Source organism: Pomacea canaliculata, linkage group LG1 (assembly GCF_003073045.1).
Source record: "Pomacea canaliculata isolate SZHN2017 linkage group LG1, ASM307304v1, whole genome shotgun sequence".
Classification (NCBI taxonomy): domain Eukaryota; kingdom Metazoa; phylum Mollusca; class Gastropoda; order Architaenioglossa; family Ampullariidae; genus Pomacea; species Pomacea canaliculata.
In genome coordinates, this window is record NC_037590.1 from 28,952,433 (window position 1) to 28,975,683 (window position 23,251).

The 23,251-nt window shown below is 33.9% G+C and overlaps 2 protein-coding genes and 1 long non-coding RNA gene across 6 annotated transcripts; 2 read left to right on the forward strand and 1 right to left on the reverse strand.

The window, feature by feature from the left end:
• The first annotated feature begins 78 nt into the window (after nucleotides 1–78).
• LOC112562300 lies at nucleotides 79–2,871 on the forward strand. The gene is made up of 2 exons (XR_003098839.1): nucleotides 79–338; nucleotides 1,068–2,871. It is a non-coding gene; the product is annotated as an uncharacterized LOC112562300 (long non-coding RNA).
• Nucleotides 2,173–15,252, reverse strand: LOC112562215 (protein Njmu-R1-like). Of its 4 annotated transcripts, XM_025235312.1 has the most exons (13): nucleotides 15,096–15,252; nucleotides 14,481–14,543; nucleotides 14,204–14,329; nucleotides 13,275–13,421; nucleotides 12,412–12,469; nucleotides 9,531–9,575; nucleotides 7,922–7,954; nucleotides 6,532–6,651; nucleotides 6,163–6,227; nucleotides 5,766–5,923; nucleotides 4,890–4,996; nucleotides 4,548–4,618; nucleotides 2,173–4,276 (listed from the first exon to the last, which is right to left on the reverse strand). In XM_025235312.1, the coding sequence occupies exons 1-13, from the start codon at nucleotides 15,209–15,211 to the stop codon at nucleotides 4,138–4,140; spliced, it is 1,248 nt and encodes a 415-aa protein (XP_025091097.1). In that variant the 5' UTR covers nucleotides 15,212–15,252; the 3' UTR covers nucleotides 2,173–4,137. The 4 variants fall into 4 exon arrangements, with proteins under 4 accessions (XP_025091097.1, XP_025091113.1, XP_025091105.1 ...); XM_025235328.1 differs by lacking the exon at nucleotides 9,531–9,575; XM_025235320.1 differs by lacking the exon at nucleotides 7,922–7,954.
• Nucleotides 15,230–23,250, forward strand: LOC112560975 (meiosis-specific with OB domain-containing protein-like). Its single transcript, XM_025233069.1, has 13 exons — nucleotides 15,230–15,553; nucleotides 15,809–15,866; nucleotides 16,103–16,234; nucleotides 16,665–16,740; nucleotides 18,077–18,275; nucleotides 18,599–18,699; nucleotides 18,918–18,967; nucleotides 19,296–19,391; nucleotides 19,770–19,868; nucleotides 20,324–20,454; nucleotides 20,702–20,905; nucleotides 21,286–21,372; nucleotides 22,000–23,250. The coding sequence occupies exons 1-13, from the start codon at nucleotides 15,353–15,355 to the stop codon at nucleotides 22,093–22,095; spliced, it is 1,530 nt and encodes a 509-aa protein (XP_025088854.1). The 5' UTR covers nucleotides 15,230–15,352; the 3' UTR covers nucleotides 22,096–23,250.
• The last annotated feature ends 1 nt before the right edge of the window (nucleotide 23,251 follows it).

Below are 23,251 nucleotides of genomic sequence, written 5' to 3' on the forward strand. Positions count from 1 at the left end.
TAAATCATGTCCTTTTAGAGTTATAAAACACGCTTCTCTTCTAATTTACAACGAAATGTTTGCAGGTATAATCGACACGTTGTTTAAAACAAACGTGCATTCAGACACGTTATTCATTGGCGGCTGTTGACTATGATTTAAAAGAAAGAAAAACATTTTGAGATGGACAGGGTGTGGCAGAGATGGACACTTTGGCCTTGCATGCTGCGGATTTCTGTTCTGCTGACTTGTAGCGTCTAATCTTAACTGCGTGACCTCTCTTGGTGAGGATGATGCGTCAGGATGGGCGATCGAGGGCAAGAGCCTCCCGGTTGGCAGTGATGCCAATATCTTTGAAGGTGGCTTTGAAGCGTTTTTTTTTTTTTTTGTTTGTTTGTTGTTTTTTTTTTCACGTACCTGTTCGCTTTCCCAGGCACAGCTCTCAATAGAACACATGCTTAGGCATTGACTATGAAAAATAGGCAAACGACATGCCCCGCCCATCTATCTTGCGATTTCATCAGAAAGGTGTGGATTCTGACTTGGAACTTCTCTGTCGGAAATCTAATTTTGTTAGCGGCTGTAAAGCAGACAGCGGATCGAGTCAGCTCGATCATGTGGAATTGGTTGCTTGCCATAGGAGGTCGAGGTCTCACTGTCGTAGAAGAGGGTGGAGAGGACTACTGCAATGTAGACTAGGTCACTTCTAACGTTTTTGCGGTCTTCCATAGGTAACACTCTGTTGTTGATCTCCACATGTCAATGTTAGCTATATATTTGAGAGTGCTGCCGATGTAGGTGAATTGCTCAGTTCCTTGAGGTTGTATCTCTTCACTGTGATGTGCGGCTTCTGAGAAGTCTTGCCAGGGCCAGGCTGGACTTTGGCTTTGGTCTTTCGCGGTGCTGATGGTAAGACCGAAGTCATCGCATGCCACTGATAGACGGGTTCACCTAAGAAAGCATCGCTTACTCCGTACTGGCGTTTAAGATAGAGTGGTCCTTAATTGTGTTAATGTTAATGCTGGTTAAAAACAATTTGAACAATTTGACATTAACTCATATATCTGCTCGCCAATTCCTCTTTGCAGTCAAGGAAAGCATCCTTCGTCGCGTAAGAGCAAATATCATGCTGAGGACTGGGACGAGCACAATTAAAGCCCATGCAGCTGTTTGACACCATATAGGTGACAGGAAAGGACTTGAATTCCTCTACATGATCGAAGACTGTGACCTAATCCTGTTGGGGAACTGCCAGACGAATCTAAAGGACTTGTGTGGTCACCCAAATTTCTCCATTATCTTCTAGATGCCCTCCCTGCTGTCAAAAGCCTTGGTCATGTCAACAAAGGTCTTATAAAGATGATGGTGCTGTTCTTGGAACTTTTCCTAGGGCTCCGGACGCGAAGATGTCTGTGGTGCCGCGCCCAGCACTGGCCCGGCTTTCAGGAAGAATGTCACGCTCAAAATGGTGCAGGGAGGGGTTAAAGAGGAGTTGGGCCAAGATTTAGCTTTATCATAAAAATTATTTCATATAAAAAAAAAAAATTTGTAAAGCATGCTATGCTTTCTTGTGAATTATGTTTCATGCATAGAGTTTCTAGTATTTGTGTGCTCCAGCCATAAGCATATTAAATTTAGGTAGAGAGGATATACAAGCAAACTCCACAGCAGACAAAAACAGATGGAAAACAGTATTCAATTAAACATTTTTAATATCATACTCTCACCTGTTCCAATATTAGAAGAATACTTTAATTTTTACAAGTTTTTTAAAAAAAGCAATTTCCAGAAAAACAGTAGTTTTTTTAAACTGTTCATGCAATCTTTCATTTTTGAAAGTGGGTCATGATGCATACATATCACATGAAAGATAGCAGCATTTGTGCAAGCAGGTATGCACATGCTTTCACAACCTTAGTTTTTTTTTCAAATACATGTGTCTCTTCTCCAAATACCTGCAATATTTACGCAAATGTGTTAATGTTTTAGTAGTTCAGAGCACAAATCTAATCAGGGATAGAAGTCAGACACCATCCTGCAAGTCAGTATGCTAATGCTTGAGGGGCTAAATAACAATTCAGTATTTTCAAAACTAAAATATGGATATAACATTCTTCCTGGGAAGGGGAGTGACAGAAGCATGAAGCAGAACAAAACCTGCTTCTTCAGTCCCCTTCCTTCAGTTTTTTAAAAAAAAAGTTCCCAAGCATTTTTCCATGTTATCAATGTCACAGCAGAAATAACAATATCTTTTATCACATATCAAAAAGTAACATCTAGATATTAAATAGGATTATCATGCTGCCGTATTAATTTTCTACCTTTATGGTCCCAGAAGTAGATACATAAACCTTCCATGTTACATGTGCACAGTGATTTGAATTAAAATAAGGTCATCATATACAACACAAACATAGAACAGAGAAATTATTTAAAATTTTTCAGAAAGTCAAATATGACGTTTATAAGCTTGACATGTGGTAGGCATATAGTTGACCAAACGCAAATGTTTCTTGGAATTTGTCAACAAGAGCCTTGTAAGAGATTGCATTAGGTAAAGCCAAACACAACATGCATGTAATGAATTGGGACATTACTATTAAAACATCACAGCTATATTTTTACATTATATTCTTGTTCACTGAATACAAATAAAATTGCGATCAACAAGTATTTTGGAACATTACCTCATGTAAATTTTCAATTCATTATTACTCTGTCGTTTGATAAATTTCCCCTGGCACTGAAATAAAACTGCTGTTTTAACAGCTTTACATAACTGATATATGGTGGGGAGAATTCTGTGGCATTTTGCACTGTCTTAAAAAAAGTTTATGAATAGAGCATTCTGTGTATGCCTAATAGATATCAATATATATAGTCTTTTTTTTTTTAAATGTCATAACTGTACCAATCGATATCATTAGATTAACGGTGCATATCGTAGTTGTTTGGCTGGTTGATTGATTTGGCCTGGAAAAGCTTCTTCCACCTAAAGACAATTTTACATTAAGATGGAAAGGGATCGTTGCGGGGATAATCGATGATTAAACTCGACAAAACTCTCAGCCTTGTTGATAATATGTCTTCTCAGGTTCTTTTTACAGAAAATACATTAATGGAAAATTTTTAAGTCTATATAATAACATTAATGAATGTCATCATTTTGTTCTTTTTTTTTAAAATTGAGCTCTGCACATTTCTACTTTGTCTGCATGTCAGTAAGTTGAAGCACACAGTCTTGTAAGAATGAGCTAATTTGTTCCTGTTCTCTTCAAGCAGTTCCTCAAATAATGTAATTAAGATAGACATCATATTTTTTTTTTTAAATATATTGCACAATTTTTGTGCTGCCAATCTATCACAACATTCACAGTCTGAACACTGTTATTGTCAAAATGACGCCTTTTACAAACTGAGTGATTCTGTAATGCAAGAATATTAATATTACATCACACATTTTCTAATCTTTCTTGCTAATCTGTCAGTCACACTGCAGGATCTCAACCATTCCTTGAGTAACACAATGTAAGTGGCCTAAAATATCAATTTCAGTAGCACTGCTATTCAACAGAGGTGGATGTCATGGTTGAGTGTTTTTTTTGCACTCTGTTATGCTGTCATATAATGTCCTTTTTCATGCTGGGAGAGAATCTTCATTTCTACATTTGTCTTTAACAAATTTGTTTGTCTGTTCCAAATGGGTCATTGCTGTAGTCATGTTCCTACTTAATGAAAAATGGGCTTACTTTTAAAACATTCATTGCAGAGTTATCAGAGATTAGAGATCATTATAAAAAGGACGAATTGCACATGCTATATGCAAAGATAATATAATTAAAAGGCATTCTTGCTTTTATAAAACTAGCAATTAGAAAGATGTGATCACTGTTCAGATGATCTTCATATATTTTGCTTTGTGCCAAATCATCCTAATGAAATACCTTAAAAAAATAAGCACAGGAGAAAATCGAAAGGATTTTTTAAAAGTTCTTGGAAACTTTTCTGAGAATATTTGAGTGCCTGGAAAACTTTAAATCATCTTATTGAGACTAACCATGTGCATATTGTGTAAACACCAGGACTCGGTAAGGCACCATACTCGTCACTGTCCATTTACTGTGGTGATCCCTTTTCATAAGTTCACTAAGCAAGTATTTATGTCAGCACAACACCTTTCTCTTTAATGAAGTGTTCAATAGCAGCTAACACACCCGAGGTCTCTAAGCTGGCATCCAGTTTGACATAGCGCAGAAGTAAGTTGCCGCAACCACATTTCTTCAGAAACACGTATGCTCTGTTGCAGACAAATAAGAAAGATCATTAACAAATACAAATACATGTAACAACATTACATTTTTAAAATCTTACCAAACAAATAATAAAGATGACATGAAACTGTTTGGAAAAAAAAGAAGGATGAAACACTCACGCAAGAAAGTTAATGCCAATATTTTTATATTAAAATTGCAGTTTGCAGTTTAAATATTTGTAATACATTTCTATGCTTGTACAAATATGAAGATTTACAGAGGCCAATTGTGACAATGTTACAAAATGTTGCTTACCGATAAAGTGCATAATGATCCACTTCTGCTTCCTTCAGAAATCTTTTGAGCTTGTTTAGATTATGGATAAACTGGTTTAAAAAAAAAAGTTGAAATTCTCTAATAATTAACAAAATATGTTTAATTACTAGTATTAGTAAACCCTTCTATTTTATCCATTTTAAATGTGCAATTTTCATGTTATTTTCTAAGAAAATGGTAATGTTTTAGTGCTTCCAACAAATATGACCGATGCTATTCAATAATAAACAAAAACAGTTCACATTAGTAATTTTTTTAGCAAGTGATAATTACCATCCCCAGTACAGGAAAATAATCTCCAAAGGAGGCTCCCTCACTTACAGCAAGTTTGACCGATTCCAAAGTATCTCTGATTTTAGTGACATTCTGTGCTTCAATAGACAAGAGGTGGTCAGCAGCTATTTTGCAGAAATGACATGGCAAAACTCCTGAAAATGAAATGGAAAATATGCACATAGACTCCCATTAACATGTTCCATAATTTATAAAACGAATACTACAATCAGTCTTTTGAATGAATAGCTTTCAGTGTTAAAGGTTGACTAGGTGCTAATTGAACCAATGTCAACTAGGCATACATCTTCCGGTTTTAAATGTGTTAACTGTTCAAGTGGGAAAACCAGATCCTCTGTGAAAATACTTAGGACCATTTTCAAACATTAACAGAAGTCTATTTTCTTATTTTGAGATCTAGATCATCAAGGACATCTTCTGACAATGCACCTTGCTGCTGCGACGAACTTTATTCTTACTTTTATTCTAACTTTCACTTTGTAACTAGAGCACCTTCCAATGTTCATATTGCTCACTGGGATAAATAAAGTTGGTCATTGTCACTGATTTTCTTCAGTGATACATGGGCAATCACTTTATTGGGGATGTAAGGCAGGTGGTGGCAATTGTGGGCAGATGTGTGATTTTGCATGTGCTGATTGTCTTGGGTGAGAAATAATGCATCAGATCACAGCCTGTAGGTATTAACACTTTTTATGCCTTTGTTTAGTCCAAGTCAGTTAGCGCCATATAATTATTTCTGGAACTTTCATTCATTTATAACAACCCAATCTGAATAAGGTGTAGGATTTGTAATAGCTGTACAATTTTAATTTTTTTTTAAAATTCCACACTCATTAGAACCATACAGCTGTTTTCTTCATCTTAATGAGGTGAAAAAAAACAACAAATCTGTCTTTTTACCTTGCATGTCAAAGACTGCCTCCTGTTCTTTTAATTTTAGAGTGATGACATCTGGTTGGACCTGCCATGCTTCTCCAGATGGTGAAATTCCAGCTTTTAGCTGGTCTGAAGCCTGCAACTGTTCTAGAAGAGGAGACAGACTGCAGCAGCTAATGAATCTGAAGAAAAAAACCATAACCATTGAACTTATTAAAAAAATCTGAGCATTGAACAGAACAAAACAAAAAAAAATCCAGCGTGATCTATTTACATTGTGATGCTTACAAAAGAATGCATAAAACCATGCAATATTTGGAGTCGTCACACTTTCTGCAATTGCAGTTATACTGGTTTTAATTTTTATTTATGAACATGAGATCATAAAAAAACTCAGTCCACAACCCTTCCAGATGCTTACTTTCTGATATCATCTTCCTCTTCAGCTGTTGCATCACATACCTGAAGTGAGGCATCCACAAGAGCCTGCAGAAACAAAAATAAATTAAAAAAAATAACAGCACATAAAGTCTAGAATTATGTTGGTGCTTGATATTACATGATTCTAAGCATATGTACAGTTTCCATGTTTACTGCTGCTCTAACCATGAAGGAAAACAACACAAATGTTCCCATAACATTGACTTTAACAACTTCTCATGGTAAATCAGCGACACCACAGGAACAATCTACTACTTGTTTCTGTCTATAAATACAAGTGCAAGAAAACTTAAGTGGAAGGAAACTCCCAATCAACTTATTTTAATGCAACTATTTACATTTTACTCACACTGTAGACGAGATATTGCACATTTTGGCCCAAACGAGTGATGCAGCGTGTCAAATATTCCAGTACAGTTTCAGGCCATGCCTCCAGGTACTTTTTCAGTCCAGTGTTTACCTGGCTTAGCTGAAAAAATATAGAAATTCATAAACCTTTTTAAATTAAAGAATGTGCATGAAAACACACACACAATGGTCATCTCATTCAAATACAATTAAGATTTAAAAGTTTAAATAATGTTTGTGAAAAAAACATAAATGAAAAACAAGCACATAAAATAATGAAATCCATAATTCATTCATCTCATATAAACTACAAATTAAAAGAAAATCTCTTCATGTTGAGTTTATAGTAAATATTTAGTCATTTAATAGCTGTGTTTATAGTTTGTTACTGCATGAAACACAAAGTATAGGAACTGTCAAAACTGTTCTGAGCATAATGCATATTGTGAATGATAATGTACTTAATAGTGGTTAGAAGAAAAAAAAAGTATTACCTAAAATCTATGCCTCTTTATGCACTTACTTTTAAATTTAAATTTCCCTTTTTTTATAGTATTAGATCCACTAACTGTAATGAACTTCCGATGAAAATACATTTTTTTTCTGCAGAGATCCACTTGCCCAAAAATGAACATCTCAGTTTTAAATTGGAAAAACTGATTAGCCTTCTCTTTTCACTGCCTAAACATCTATAATTGTATTATCAATGTATGCATTTGTAAAAAATGCTTCTCATCAGGTACACTCACTGTTCTTTTCTTCTAAAATATTACTATTTGTAACAAAAGAAACATTGAATATAGAACAGTAACTAGAGGTTATTTTTTTTACAATGTCTGGGGGCAAACAATAAAGAAAATAATTACATATGACCACTCCACATTTAAATAGTGAAATCTGAATATAATTTGTACTGAAAAGTACAAAATTTACATTTTAAGTGACATTATTGCAAAATGTCAATGTATATTATTACAGTACTGCAGCTGAAGCATATTACATTAGAATTAAAAAGCAAGCATTTAAATAAAAAAGAATCCGATGATGGAATATATTTCTGTTCGTAAACTACAACAATGAATTCACTTTTAGAAACATAATGATGATATTTTCTTTCAATATTATTAAACTGTCTTGCAGATCTCATCAACATAGAGAATTTATTTTTAAAAGTTTTATTTCAGATTTTAATTTTCTGAAGAGTTTTCACTATTTTTGGCAAATTAAAATCATTATTATTAAGAAAAGAAACCATTCACAAGCTTCATCTGTGATAAGTGCTGGAAGCGATGGATAAGTGACATCAAACAAGTGCATGTGTATAAAACAATGCTATTAGTTACATGTAATGCAATTTAATTTGCAAACGACACTTGCATATACTCTGTTACCTTCTTTGTAAAATGTTCAGGTGAGGTATGTGTCTGAGACAAAATCATTAAGTTAAATTTAAAATGATCAGTTGTGAAGTACTTGTTATAATCAAACACAATATGTAGATAGGTGCAAACAGTCAAAGCTAAAAGCAGTTTCTGATAGTCAACCTCATTATTACAGCAGCAGACTACTATGTCACTACCATCACAAATAGGTTATCAACAGGTTAGTGCTGCTACATTTTATGTATCTCGCTGAAAAGCACATATATAAGTTGCAAACTATTTTGATGCAACTGATTCATATTTCCAAGAACATTTTACTGTTTCAGTGGATGTTACGTGATGCTTAATGAATGACTAACTTCCAAGAGAAGAGACAGCAGCAAATTATAATTATAAATGCATCATTATATAATGTTTTATTGTTATTAGAAAGGTCAAAAGACTCAAAATTGACATATTTACATCTTTCCTGGATGCTTTGGGAATAGTTCTAAAAAGGTCTTTAAAAAGCAAATTAAAAGGTTTGTGGCGTTAGTTTGTCCAAAACTGTTACTATATTTTATAGAAGGTCACAATCATACGATACTTAAGACCACATCAAACATTCTTCTAAGACATGATTTCCCATCATAAGAAATAAATATTCAAAGCCCATGAGTTATTAAGTAAATCTAGCCAATCATGTACAAATTAAATGGCCTATTTCATTACTAAAACATTTGTTTGCTTAAAATGTCAGCATTCCAAACTTCAGTCACAATAAAACAAACAAAATAACAATTTAAAAAAAAAAGATAAAAACAGCAAAAAAAGAAAATCCAGGGAAAAAGTCAACACAAACTCTGAAACAAGAAAAAGGGACTTTTGATTGCTGTGTGGACTTAACTGAAGCTGGGTATCATGTCAAATACTATAGCTAATAGAGTTTTATTAACATAACCTGGCCTACAAGTCACAAGACCAGTAGAATTATCATTGTAATGTATACAAATTAATGTCAAATGTGGGCCAGCCCTATAAAAATATTGTTAGTAAATATCTTAATAAAAAATATGGTTTATTTTTCCAAAAATACCTAATCAAGAAAAGCCATGCCTTCTTTCCCTTAGTCTATAAGCACTAAATGAATACATTATCCCATTCACTTTAACTAATTAACTGAAGTGGTCTGGTGGTGCAACAATTAGTGCCTGTCACCAATATGGTAAAGATTAGCTGTTCTGGGTTCAGATCTCATCTCAGGTATGCTGTTAGTTTTCTGAATGTGGTACCAACTGCTTTGCTGTGATAGAGCCTTAGTTGCTGTCTTAAAAAAAAAAAACCCATCAATTCCCCTGCCCCCTTACTTAACTGATCAACTATTTTCTACACCTATCATTGAGGAACTAATAGTCAAACAACACTTTGGTGAATATGTGTCCTTTATACAAGAAACTAGAGGAACTAGTAAGCAAATGAAATTATACAGTTGCACAGCAATACAAACAGATGCCGCTTGTTTACATCAAGATTACCCCAAAAAAAAAAAAAGAAGAGAGAGAAACATTAAGGCACAGGAAAGAAAATATCAAATCTACAACAAAAAAACCCATATAGAACAGCCCGCATGCTCTCCTACCTGCCAATGAATGTCACCACTTTGAGGACTGTCCATGGGCAAATGCTGAGAGGTAAACATAAATCTACACAGTGCAGCAACAGAATCACTGTAAAGCTGAATGGCACAAAACCTCACTCATGCTTTCACCTGCCTTTTCATCAGGTTTTCCATATACATGTATCAGTAATTTTATAAATTTTCTATTTTAAAGTAACTGTAGCATGATAAAATTTTTAATTTAAACTGAGTGTGCATGCAAGTCCACATGCATGAGTGCATAACCAAATATGCACCCAAGATTTGTGCCATTTACCTTTTGTACTAAATCCACCATAAACTGTTTACATAATCTTTTATCCATATAATCATGTGTGCATACATTTTGCTTGTGATAGCTTGTTAAAAAAATAGTTTCAGATATTTAATCTTTTAGTAACACAAATCTACTCAATTTCAGTTTATTGTCCTTAATCCTGATAATCCTGCTGCCAGACCTTTTGAGTTCAACTTTATGATCTGCATAAATGCACTTCCCATGGAAATTATATCTTTAACCTTGATGAAGGTGAACAAACGAATTGATTTGCCAAGTGATACTGCACAAGAAAAATGTCTGCATGTTGGCCGCCACTCTCTTGGCAATCACCAATCACATCATTTCAATTGAACTATATATATATATATAAAAAAAAAAATCCCAGGTCATTCCATTATTTTGTTGCCATTTCTATCCATCATCCCCTTGAGAGATCAGATTATGCTGCTGCTGGCATGGCACTCACTGAGAAGATGTACATTTGTAAGCACAATGAATGCTCTCTATGAGCTCACTTTGCTCACAGCAGCAGACAATGGAAAAGGAAGAAGTTGCAAACAACCAGACATACTGAATATCTCACAGGCCATCACAGAAAGAAGAAGGAAAGGATATGTTCAAGATGCTACCAGAATTCTGAAGCATACCATGCTTATAGAGAGCACAGTGTAGGCCAGGAACAAAGGTATATGGAAAACGCTCACAAAAGCATAGTAATCATCATAGCAACTAATGTTGTTGAACATCTAAACTGTTCAATAATGGAGAACTTCATCAGTGAAAACTATTAGCAGAAGCAGCACAATGCTCATGATAGTCAGAGCACACTATCACCATCAGAAGAGGCTAATTTGTGCAAGAAGGTAAAGTTGAACCCTCCAGCCAGTGGAGCCCATAGATCAGAAACAAATCGTCACATTCTATGATTCAGATGGAATTCATTTAAAAGGTACACTTAAGCAAATGAAATGTTAAGCACATAGAAAGCTGCCATAAGATGAGAAAAAAGGGCAGTATATTGAAGCAATTATTTGAACAATGTTTATTCAAAATAAAATTTACTTCAAAATGTATTATTCTAAGATCTTACATTTGTCATATAAAAACTGACCTAATTTTTCTTTGGAAGTCAAAATCTTGAAGTCTATGCAGCAGTTCAAAAATCACTGATTGACAGACTTCACATGACTTATGACTTAGTCTGATGCCAATGTGTGCAGACAGAGAACTTGGGTGAGAGAGAGACTTCAGAAGAGGTGAACCCATGTGCACATGCATATACAGATGAATCAGCACAATCACTGATCCTTGTGTTCATATGTATATATTTATATGCATGTAAGAGAGTATCCATCGAAAGTGTCCATTAGAGAAAGACCACTAAGCAGCCTCCACTTTGGTGACATCGATCTGAAAGCAATGACAGGTTGCAAGCTCTCACAAATAGCCTTGCAACCAATGCAAGTACATAATGGGATGGACATCAGCATGGATAAAAGCAAAACAATGGTGAACACTGTTGGGTAGAAAAAAGCAGAGATATGGCTAAATGGCATGCAACTTGAGGAGGTGCAGAGTACCTGGGAGTGACGCTCTCAAAGGATGCCAGTTGTGTAGTGGACATTTGGTAGAGAATCACAGCAGCAAAGGCAGCAATGGCAAAGCTGAACAAGATATGGAACAGCAGGGGTATAAGCACAAAAACAATACTATAGCTATACAAGTCCCTGGTCGTCCCCATTTGCTGTACGGCTGCAAAACCTGGACCCTTCTGACAGATACAGAGAGAAAGATTCAGGCATTTGAGATGAACTGTCTTCAGAGACTGCATGATATCGCCTTCAGGGAACAGAAGTCAAATGAATTCGTTTACAGTCTGTTCACCATCCTGATCAGTCCCCAAAAAGCTCTGATCATCACCATCAAGAGGCAGAAGCAGATTTGGTGCAGGCAGGTCGCTTGACATGACACATTGCCCAAGATAGCCCTCCTGGGATACGTGGACGAACAAAACATTAATGAGGAAAACAGAAGTGATGGTTGAGCAACATCAAGAAGTGGACAGGCCTCCAGTTAGATCTGATAGGAGCACAGAATAGGCCTGAATGGCATACCTAAACAACATTTGCTGCAATTCATGATGCCACCAATTGACAGAGGAAGTGAGGAGAAAGAAATAGTGTATGTGTATAAGTGTGAGTGCACGTATATGCACAATTTGTGATAAATATAATTGCATGACCATCAGTCTATGGCCTTACAATAAGTGAAAATGTTTGAAATTCTACTGGTTAATAAAGAGTAAACATGCAAAAAAAAAAAAAAAAAAAGAATAACATAAATATACTCTATTAAATGCTGTCTAATTTCTTTCCCAAAATGTTGGCAACAAAAGAGAAAAAAATAATAAAACTGTAGTAAGTGTTGCAGTAAACAGGCAGTTAAATTAAAGAAAGTACATTAAAAAGGAAAAAAATATATTATATAAGCCCACTTTTTCACACAAAGTGAAAAGAAATTCTGTTTATAACTTTTGCCCAAACCTCACACTCACAGAACATAAGCCACACATAGTAACATTACCTCCTCATCTAGATACTGCACAAATCCTTCGCTGTATTTGTCAAGGTCCTGACGAAATGTAAGAATTATTAAGGAATCTACAACTTCTGCAGGACTTACCTGCATACTATCAGGTTCTTACAGCAGGCAAACCAGGCAATGTTTCTTTACAACTATTGCATTTTCTCATCATCATAATCATCATTATTAATTCACAAAATACCTTAAATAATTAATAACTCTACGGCCATTATGGCTTGTTCAAACAATAGCTTTTTTTAAAAACTTGTTCTTACATCACAGTCAAAAGATAATGCAGGATTCCCAAAGACCCACTGAAGTGTAATTGATTTATCATGTTTAGGACAGAGAGTGTTTCAGTTGGTAGTTCTACCAGACCTTTAACCTTTAACTTTTAAGTTAAGAACAATAACAACACAGCCAGGGAACTTAAGTTTAGTATTTCCCATTTAATCATAACGTTAACTTCAATTAATGCTGGTTCTTAAATCCAGTATTCTATAGAAATAGTTTTTCTCCCTTTCTCTAGGCCACATAACGTATGTCATTCTAAGTTAATTTTCAATACTGACATTATGAATACATACCCATAAAAATTATTTTCTGGTAGTCGTCAATACTTGATTGATAATTTTCTCCAGATTTAAGAACAATTCTCCAATTCTAATAATAATTATTAGTGAATTTGTTTCACACAAAAGAAACATTTTAAACATTTTTGCAGTTACATGTACTTTGCAAAGTAAACAGGACTAAATATTTCAAAGTATTTAAGGTAAAAGTTGCAATCTCTAGTTTATAAAATACATCTCCCAGTCATAAAACTGAAGTTCAGTTTCCCCTATTCCAACAGCAAAGGATATAAATCAAGAGAGCTGTCAGTAAATGACACAAAACAGACCACAAATCTCCTTAAGTTGTTTGATTTGTCAGCATCACTTTCACTATCAGATGGCAATTTCAAAACACAGAAATAGCATGCTGCTGCTGAAGCTACATCATCAGTAGAGCTGCAATGACAAGGAAAGGAGTTAAAGTAGAGAAGTGAAGTTGATTTTCCAAACTATAAATGCAAACACATTTACCCATGTTAATTTTCATAATATTTGTTTGAAAGAATATTTTATATCAACTGTTTTCTGCTAAATATTTTAAAATGACTTTTAAAATAAACATACTTTATAAGCAATCATCTTAAAGTGTTTCTTTTTGTCTGATATTCATCTCTTACAGTTCTTGCTGTGCGGTTTTATCAATGAATCATGATAAAATTTACTACTAGTAATAGATGCCTTTCCTCACAACAGATATTGGAAGCTTCAAGCATAGTACACAGTACAACAGTACAAACAAAATTCATTTGTATATTTAAATTTTATGAAATATTTTATAAAAGAAATGACAAAACCCCAAAAAGTTCATTCTCTAACAAACATTGCCTACAAATTTATTAAAAAGGATGCTTCTTTTCACACCATAAAACAAACTGATTAATTTCTTCCTTAAATTTTAACTGTACAAACATTTAACTATTTAAAAAGTAGCAATCATTTCAATGCAAATTAGACCACCAATGAGACAAAACAGAGTCAATGTTGGAGTAGATTAATGTTACTAATGCTACTATTAATGCCTTGAACCCCCAAAGAAATCTAATCTTGTATTTCAGAATCTAATTTTAAAATATTCCTTTTCATTTTTACAGATTTTTATATACATATGTTGGAAATTTTTTTTTTTAGGATTAAAGTAAACTGAAAAATCTTTATAAGAATTTAATCCACTTCATTACCTAATTCCAACAGGGAGGAAATGTCCTTGACCTGAAGGTGAAGGTAATCTAGATAAGCGCTGAGCCAAAGATTTGCGTAAATCTGTTTCTGCAGATGCTGACAGATTTGTGGCAGCAATGCTGAGGCTGAAATCAGCATTTATTGTTCATGAAATAAAATAAGCGAAAGAAAATTTCTGAATCAATAGTTACACAATGATATTTATCATAAATACTGTTACAGATTTAGCAATGTAATGTGTAGTACAGTCTCATCAAAGACTCCTTGGTATCATACCTTAGATTTCCATCTTCAGATGTTTCTTCTTCTATTGATGAAGGGTCACTGATGCTTTTAGGTCTTAAGACAAAAAGCACTTTGGCAATTACATGATACATTCACAAATGAAATATTCATAGAAATGGTCTAGATGAATTCCACACTATAATCAAACTGTCTGAACTTTCAAAGGTATCATCTGATATAATGAAATTGCCCGAAGGACTTGTTTAGCGAACAGCGCTCATTTCTAGTGTATGGGAAAATTCCGACGATGTTACTTGATAATTTTGATCCCGTGGATATGGAGAATAGTAATGCCAAAATTGGAAAGACAAAGTGTAAAAGATGTATAGTAAAGATGCGTCACAAGATTTGTAATGCTGGTTGTGATTTGTGATTTACATTTTCCCAATTTCTTAAGTTATTAGTACCAATGGGAAAACATGATTTATGACTTCTTAAAATATAAGACCTTACTAGAACAGCTGCAGTTACTTAATGTGATGAATTAGTGACAATGGTACCACGAAAGAACTACAGAGCTATACGGATACGTCCGTTCATCTCTCGCAACGGCTGCTTAAAGTACGATATTACATTAAGAGCAGAATTTAAAATAAGATTTCAAACCTGTTTGGATAAAATGTATACAATGCGTAATATCTTTTAATATCTGATTGTTTCTTTTCGCTGGGTTGATCACCAGTGGAATTCTGAGTCGTGCTTGTATCAGCCTTATCGGCCATTGCTGTTTAGAGACAACTCTCGTGCATTTACGTGTTTTGGTCGAAACAGAGCAGACGACAACTTTTATACTGCTTTCCACCATAGGCACTGGGTGGTTTTAGAGTTTTGTTTGCGTCGCTAATTTAACTTTTGTTTTAGCAATGGCATGGCAAGGAAGATTTGATGATATTGGCCAGTATGGAGAAGGCGACAAGACTGGGAAATCGTTCAAAAACTTAGCGAACACAAGCCAAAGGCAAAACCAACGCTTCGACACTGTATCGACTTCAACAAAACATGAAGTGCCCGCTTCCGAACAAATCAAAAGACTGTGTGACATCAAAGCAGACACGATTTCCGTGGTATGACTAGTATTGATGAGAAAATTAAATATCAAAGCAAATCATTATATTTTCTCTAGAATCTTAGTACGGTTTTATAGTACAATTTAACTTGTAGTAAATATGTATATATGTTGACCAGCAATAAAATTGATTAGCATAATAAGTTAACCCAATAGTATTAATGTTCATGTATTTGTGTGTTAGAATATGTAAAGTAAATTGGTATACATTGTTTTATATCTGTTCTGAATATATATGCATTTATCTTTACAGACAGTAACAGGCATTATTATAGCAAAAGAACCTCAGCGATCGTTCCTCAGCAAAAAAAGTAAGAATTTATGCCCCTGTTATATTAAAATATTAAGGTGAACCTCAGCAAAGTAAACATAATTATGGGAAAAATCCACCGTTTTGTCTTTTTTTTTTTTTTTCACTGAATGTATCTTATTAACCCTATTAATTAATGAATTAACCCTATGATCATGAAGTACAACAACAGTACACAAATTAGAAAAATGTATAATGCAAAAGCAGAAGTAAGTACTAAAAGTAATATTTTTTCAGATATTGGTAGTGAAAGACATCTCATTTCATTCATCGTGAGAGACTCACCCTCATATTTTGTGAATGTCACTTGCTGGGGAGGATTTGAATTCATTCATCATATCGCCACCAGTTTCAAAGTTGGAGACATAGGTAGTGTATCATGGAAAGTGGTGAACTTTTTATATAAATGCCTATCATGAATTTATTTTGAAATATAAAAATGGATTGAAGCTATAATATAATACATTGTATTAGTCCTTATAATTGCTTAAAGGAAGGTTTGAGGGTGGATTATTGTTCAAAGAAGCTGGTAATAATTGTTTTAACTCAGCACTATAATTACCAGAATTAATATCTGGAATACTATTCAGAATATTAAAAACTTTCATTAACTATACAAGAAACAACATGTTTGTACAGGAATAGGTAATGTAATTTAATTCTTAGTGACATAACCTAGACATTTAAGACACTTCACTTATTACCATCATGTTACTAGTAGACATTTAACTTCGTTTTAATTTTTTTAATTTGTTAAAAATTATGAAAGTATAATTAAAATTAAAATGTTTCTCTTTAGTTCAGATCAAAAGTGCTCAAGTACAGGCGAAGGCGAGCAATCAGTCTGATGAAAAGTTCAAACCATGGACACCAGTGTATGTATCATAAAAACAACAGTTTCAATGTGGTAAAGACTAAGTTTAATCAGGCGCAACAACTGTTGGTCATAATTAGATGTTCACTGTGGCTTATGCATGTGCTTGGGGCCTATAGTATATAATAATTAGTCATAGTTTAGGGTATCAGTTCTGCAACAGGCAAATGGATCTTATAGTTGCCTCAGAGTAGTTATATTTTTTTCCCCACACCCACCTTTCTTAATTACAGGAAGACAACTTTGATTCTTAAAGCAGTGTTTGAATACATGTCACTCCTTGAAATCTGTCTTCTGTGTGAGTTTAAGTTTATTGTCATTTTGTCTGTTAATAACCTTCAACAAAACTTGTAATAACAACAGCACCAATAATAATAATAAGAAGAAGAACTTAAAGAGCGCAGCATCATGGCCAAGATAGATCGCACTCTCTTCTCAGACCAATAATGATGAATGAAAGATAACAGCCAGTAAACAGTGAGGTACATATAGGCACACTAAACAACGTAAAGATGAGGTACAAGAGTAGAACGTAAGGCAACGGGTGAAGGTATAAAGGGATGTAGATAATAAACAGTGTAAGATGGAGTTGTTTCAGACTTGAAAAAGAACAGTAGAGAGTGAGGCAAAGGACATCGAAACCACCTGGGCCCAACTGAAGAGGGCTGCCCAAAAGCTGGGTCTGCTGGCGAGGTGTTGTTGCAGCCCTATGCTCCTCAAAGAGCAACAAGGAATAAAAAATAAACTAAACTAAACTAAGATGGAGTCGTTACATACATGATGGTTAGCATGACAGAAAGTATTGCAAGGGAATTAAGGATGGTTATTCAGGATAGTACTTTGTGAACAGATATCTTTTCAGAGAGCATTTGAATATATCTTCGAATATAACAAAGAGAAAGATGCATTTTTTGCCTACCATAAATGGGTGTATGTGCTTGGCTCTTTTTGCATTTGTATGTATGTGTGTAAAACGCTTTCAACCTGATTTTTTGATGGTGGAGAAAACTGCTATATATATATAACAAGATATGTATATATATCTTTTAAGAATATAAATTCAAGGAAAGGTGCAGGGTATGAAATCATCATTATAAACAACATTTGTAAATCTTTTTCTCACTCAGTTCTTATGTCTTCAATCGTCACTTTGTGCATGTTTACCATATGGTATCATCCATTTGGTGTTGTTTGTTTTTCTTAAGTGGTTGACTGCCACTACTGCCAGTTTGTTTGTTTGTTGTTGTTGTAGCATTTTATGTACAGTCCATTGAGCTTTCCTTCAAACGAAAAAATGCACTTACAAATTATTTTTATTATTCTGATTATATTCACAGCCCATTTCAACTTAGTGTATCAGAAAACCATGGCTCTATAGATTCATATGCTGGATGGGATATACAAAGCTACAGAAACTTTCTGACAATTCCAACACGCTCAAGCAACAATTATTATGCCTTAGAAGACATAAATATAAGTGGTGGTACACTTCAAGACCAGCATGTCAATATACTTGCCTGCAGTCAGAAAGGTTATGTCGAACCTTTTTGCTTTTGGTATATAGTGCATGCATTATACAAAAAAAATCTAAATGTACAGGCAATCTTTGAGTCTAATTTTTAGATCCATTCCTCATGTCAATAATTATGTTGTTTGATGTGGACAGTCCTGGAAAATGGCTTCTTTAGATCTCTGCATTTTATGCTGTCTATAAAAGAGTTAGGATTTATTTTGCCACCCTTTCTAGGTGTTTTGTAAAAATATCCTAAATATTGATTGTTATTTCTTTGAAGGCATGTTTTAACAACATATTCAGTCTGGAAAGATGGTTACCTATTTTTATTGTTTGTGTGCTTTAGGTTGGTCAGGTACGTTTTCTGACAACAAAAATGGGAAAACAAACGAAGAAATGTGAGATCATCCTGTTTGATAAAACATGCCCAGCATTTTCTCTAGATCTGTGAGTAGGAAAAAAAGTTGCTTTTTAAACTGTTTCTGATATTTGTAATATTTTTAAAAGTTTAAATACCTTATTAATTTTTTTGTGTATTGCATAGTTTTTCTTTGTATATATACATTATTATCAGAAATAAAACATATTTTTAGTTGATAATATCCTTTTATAAAAAATAATTTACAATAGAATTCTTTCTCTTATTTTTGTCTTGATATTTACAGATGGGATCATCATGTGGATACAGCCTTTCAGTGGATTCCATATGACACTGGTTTGTTTTGGTATTAAAACAGCAGTATTGTCAAGTATTGCTAGAGTTTATTACAAGTACTAGTAGAAGCATATAGTATCCATAGACATCTACATAAAGAGTCTTTTTTTTTAAAAAAAAAACTATTTATTTCATTTGCATTTATAATATACCATCTGATTCTGCTAGAAATTCATTTCTAAATTACACAGTTTCAAAAAGTTTAGATAAATAAGCAACTTTATATTTTAGGAACAGCATGTATAATGCAAACTAGACTGATGTATTTTAGGAAGATTATTTATAATACAGATCATGGTAATGATTATTTATAAACTGTGTATTTCAGTGATCTTTGCAGCTGATATAAAAATCACTTACAACAACTTCAAATCAAGTCTGGTGGCCTCAGCTGACTGCAAGACCATCTTTACAACAAATCCAGGTGTTATTCAAAGTGCTGATGAACATTCCAGAATTTTTATCAAATATGAGAATTTTTTCTCAGTTTGTTAATTGCTGCAGTATGAATACTTTATGATTTTTAAAGGTTTTAAATTGCTGAGCCTAAAGCTGAATGTCATTTATAGCAGGATTGCAACATAACTCTTTCATTGTTTATTACTATATGGTCATGCTAGCAGGGTTAACTGTAAAACTACCTTATCTAAACCTGAACCCTCGATCACTTTTCTTTGACAGAGGAAGTGTATAGACCCCAAAACATTTTTGTCTAAACAGAGAAGAGCTAAGAGGTTGGTTTCCATGATTTTCTGTACATGAAGTGTGAGACCCCAAAAATATTGCAGCAGTGTGATTACAGATACACGGGAAGCTCGTTGTTTGCGACAGTTCCTAAGAACCCAGGATGCTGGCATGGACATCGACTTTGACCTTCCAATGCATGATGTTGACCCAGATGGTGGGAAAATTGTTGTTGCTTATACCTGTTCCTATTTTATTTCTGTTCCATGAATATTTTGTATAGCAAAGTATGCATGCCTATTAGATGTTTCATGCTGGTTGAGTGCAAATCAACAGTACTTTTACATGGGTATAACATACTTATTTAGAGTATGATCCAAGAGAAAGAGAGATGGAACATGATTTAGGAAAGCAAAGCTTGTCCCTGACCTTACGGGAGACTGCACGAAAGAAGGTTGGGAAAGGAAAGGGAAGATAACCCAGTGCAAGTTCTGTATTATTTTGTCCAAGTTTGCTACTGTGTGCGCATTTCTGTGATGTTCTTTATTTTACTTAGTAAGGTTTAAAACGAGATAAAAGCTGTGAGAATATTTGAACTTTTACATTAAGGAATATCACATATGGAAAACTCCTGGATTATTTATTGCTTATTTTTCCATGTCCACTTCTTAGTCAATAGCATCAATGAAGTGTTCACTGTTCAGCAAGTGAAGATGAAGCAGGTTGCTTTGTCCAGAGACAGCTCAACAGTTCCTCACTATGGTGTAATGTTTGCTGTACTGACAACATTTGATATTGATGGGTGATGTCACCCCATTGGTCCAGACGCTATGGTTTGTCAGTAGTTTTGCATGCATGGATATCATTTTCATAGATTCATGTACCTTCAATTGATCAAATTTTTGTTTAAAACATATGCTTGTAAAATTATTTCAGAATTTATACATGGATACTTGCTTTCTTTTTTCCCTCCCCAAATAGGAATTTAGGCAATAAGAAATGCATATTGAATACATGAGGACTGAAACCAATCCAAATATTTGTTTCTAAATCAGTGTTCGATGCAGAAGACCAATTGAAAATTCTGTACAGTGTTTGAAGCCAGAATGCGCTACTAATTTGACTGGGATTGTGGATCCTAGCAGCACAGTGATATTGGAGTACAATTTTACTGTTGGACTGTCTGACCACACAGGCACCATTGCATTCTGCCACCTTCTATCAGAAGTGGCTGAGTCCCTTGTAGGCTGTAAGGTCAGCTTTACTACTACAATAATTAAAAACACAGAAGTGGGATTATTTATCAAAATTGCAAATCGCTAATTTAATGTTAAAAAAGTTAGCTGAAAAGTGTGTATGTTGCAGACTTACTGTTACAGTCTTGTATCTATTACCAAAAGAAAAATGTGTTGAGGTTAGATAGTCCTATTAAATAGTAACAAATTGGAATTTCACTTCGAGGCATTTTCATAACTGGTCTAGAAATCTTGTTTTGTTTTATTTAAATCATGTAACTTATTTTTGCTGCTCCCTTAATTTGTGGTTTTGAATTGCTATTTTTAAAGCTTTGCAATAAGGGAATCTTCAAACAACAATATTTTTCATGTTTCATGTGTGTTCCACTGTGTCTATAGCCTTCAGTTTTCATGGCACTCTCTGATGAACAACGTACTCAAATAAAATGGCAAGTCCTGCTTGAAAGGTGCAAAGTAATATTTAAGGTAAAGTTTACTTTTACATTTATAAAAACCTTGGTCTCATCCTGATTGTAACTGCTGGAGTTTTAACTATGAGGAAAGAGAATTATGAACAAGGAACACTAGGGTATTCATACCATGTTTATCACATTAAAACGTCAGATTTGCATCTCAAGCATCTCTGCATTGTTTCTGCATAAAAAAAAGTTTTTAATTTCTTTATCAAACTATCAATCGTTGACCCATACTTTTACACTTATAGATTAAATGCAGTGTAAAATGGAGACAGATTGACATTTTGATAAAGTAACACCCTTTTTAATTATCGATTTTGTCACCATTTCATGCTATGCTTAACCTATAAGCATAAAAAATCATGATTGACCTACACTTATGCTTACATGCCACAAACTTCATTTTACAATGCATTTTAAAGTGGACAATTTTATTTCTGAACATTCGAAATGGCTATTCTAAATTGAAATGAATAAACCTGAAAACTGTTGTAGTAAAATGACAATGGCTTCTTTGAATAATTAATACAGTCTAGAATATGTAGTCAGCTGATACAGATATCATTTCCTTATTTCTGAGTGGCTTACATAATCCATTGTTAATTTGAATGATGCTTTTATTTTGTATTTATTTCAGTTGCGGAAATTCAGAAGTGATAAGATCAGTGCTCCTCTAAAAATTTTGTTGTTGGAAAAGCAGGTGTTTACTACCAGTATCCCTGGTAAAAAATAACCAATGAATTCCACATGCTTTCATATATGTATCAGAAATCTATCTCTAAACCTATACATATGCAATCAAACAAGTATGAATGCAACAGTACTTCCTTAATGACTTATGATGCTAGTCTTACTTTTAAGGATAGTCGTAATTGCAAAAAAAAAAAAAAAAAATTTCATTAAACAATGTCCATGTTCAGATATTGTCAAATAAAACAATTACACTAAAAAGAATAGTTTTAAGGAGAATGTTATTAAATCATAGACACAGCTGTGCACAAAGTCCATTTGCTATAGAACTGAAATATGACTGTTTAATCCATCCTAGTCATACCCGGATATTAGGGTTTGGAAGGATTTTTTTGTTTATACAGTGCACCAAATGCTCTATTCAGAAGTAGCCATTAATCTACAATAGTTTTCACATTTTTTTTACCATAGTTGATTAAGATTAAAATTTCTTGAATGGTTGATGTTATGTTCTGTTTAGAATTGCTATTGATTAGCTTCTGAAAATGTTAATAAAGGATTCTTAAAGTGTTGAGCATTTTCTAGATCACTGAATAGTGAAATGCTGTTGCTTTCAAAACAATTTCCAAATTCCTAATTATAGAAAATTGCCATTCCTTTTGACATGCTGCAGACATCTGTCCTATTTAGATTTAAAGTGCACAGAGTGGCAATCCTTTTGTAACATACTAACCACAGCATTTGTGGTCTTCAAAATCACGTAGAATTCATACAGACTAAAGACAAGCCTGGTCATGCCTCAGCATATAGGCAAATTGTACTCTTTGGGAGAAACCTCCAGCATCTGTAGACTTTCTGTAAATGCATAGCATGCAGCATGTTAGTACAAGAATGATTCTTTAGACAAGTTATCTTCTTTAAAAAAGTTTGATGAAAAAGAGTTTGCAACAGTCATCAGCACTAAAATTCAATACCATTCTTTAAATTACTTCAGAATTATGATTCACATCCTTTATAATCTTTTAAGAGAACATCATGCTTCTTTTTAACAACGCTGTTCACAGCTCTTAACTCTTCCTATGCAGTTTGCACCTACAGATGCTACAACTTAATCCACAAGCTCAATTGTGTCAATTCATCCATATGGAATGTGTTAAACCCATGCCATTGAGGCCTTCCAATTCTGACCTTTGGAAAAA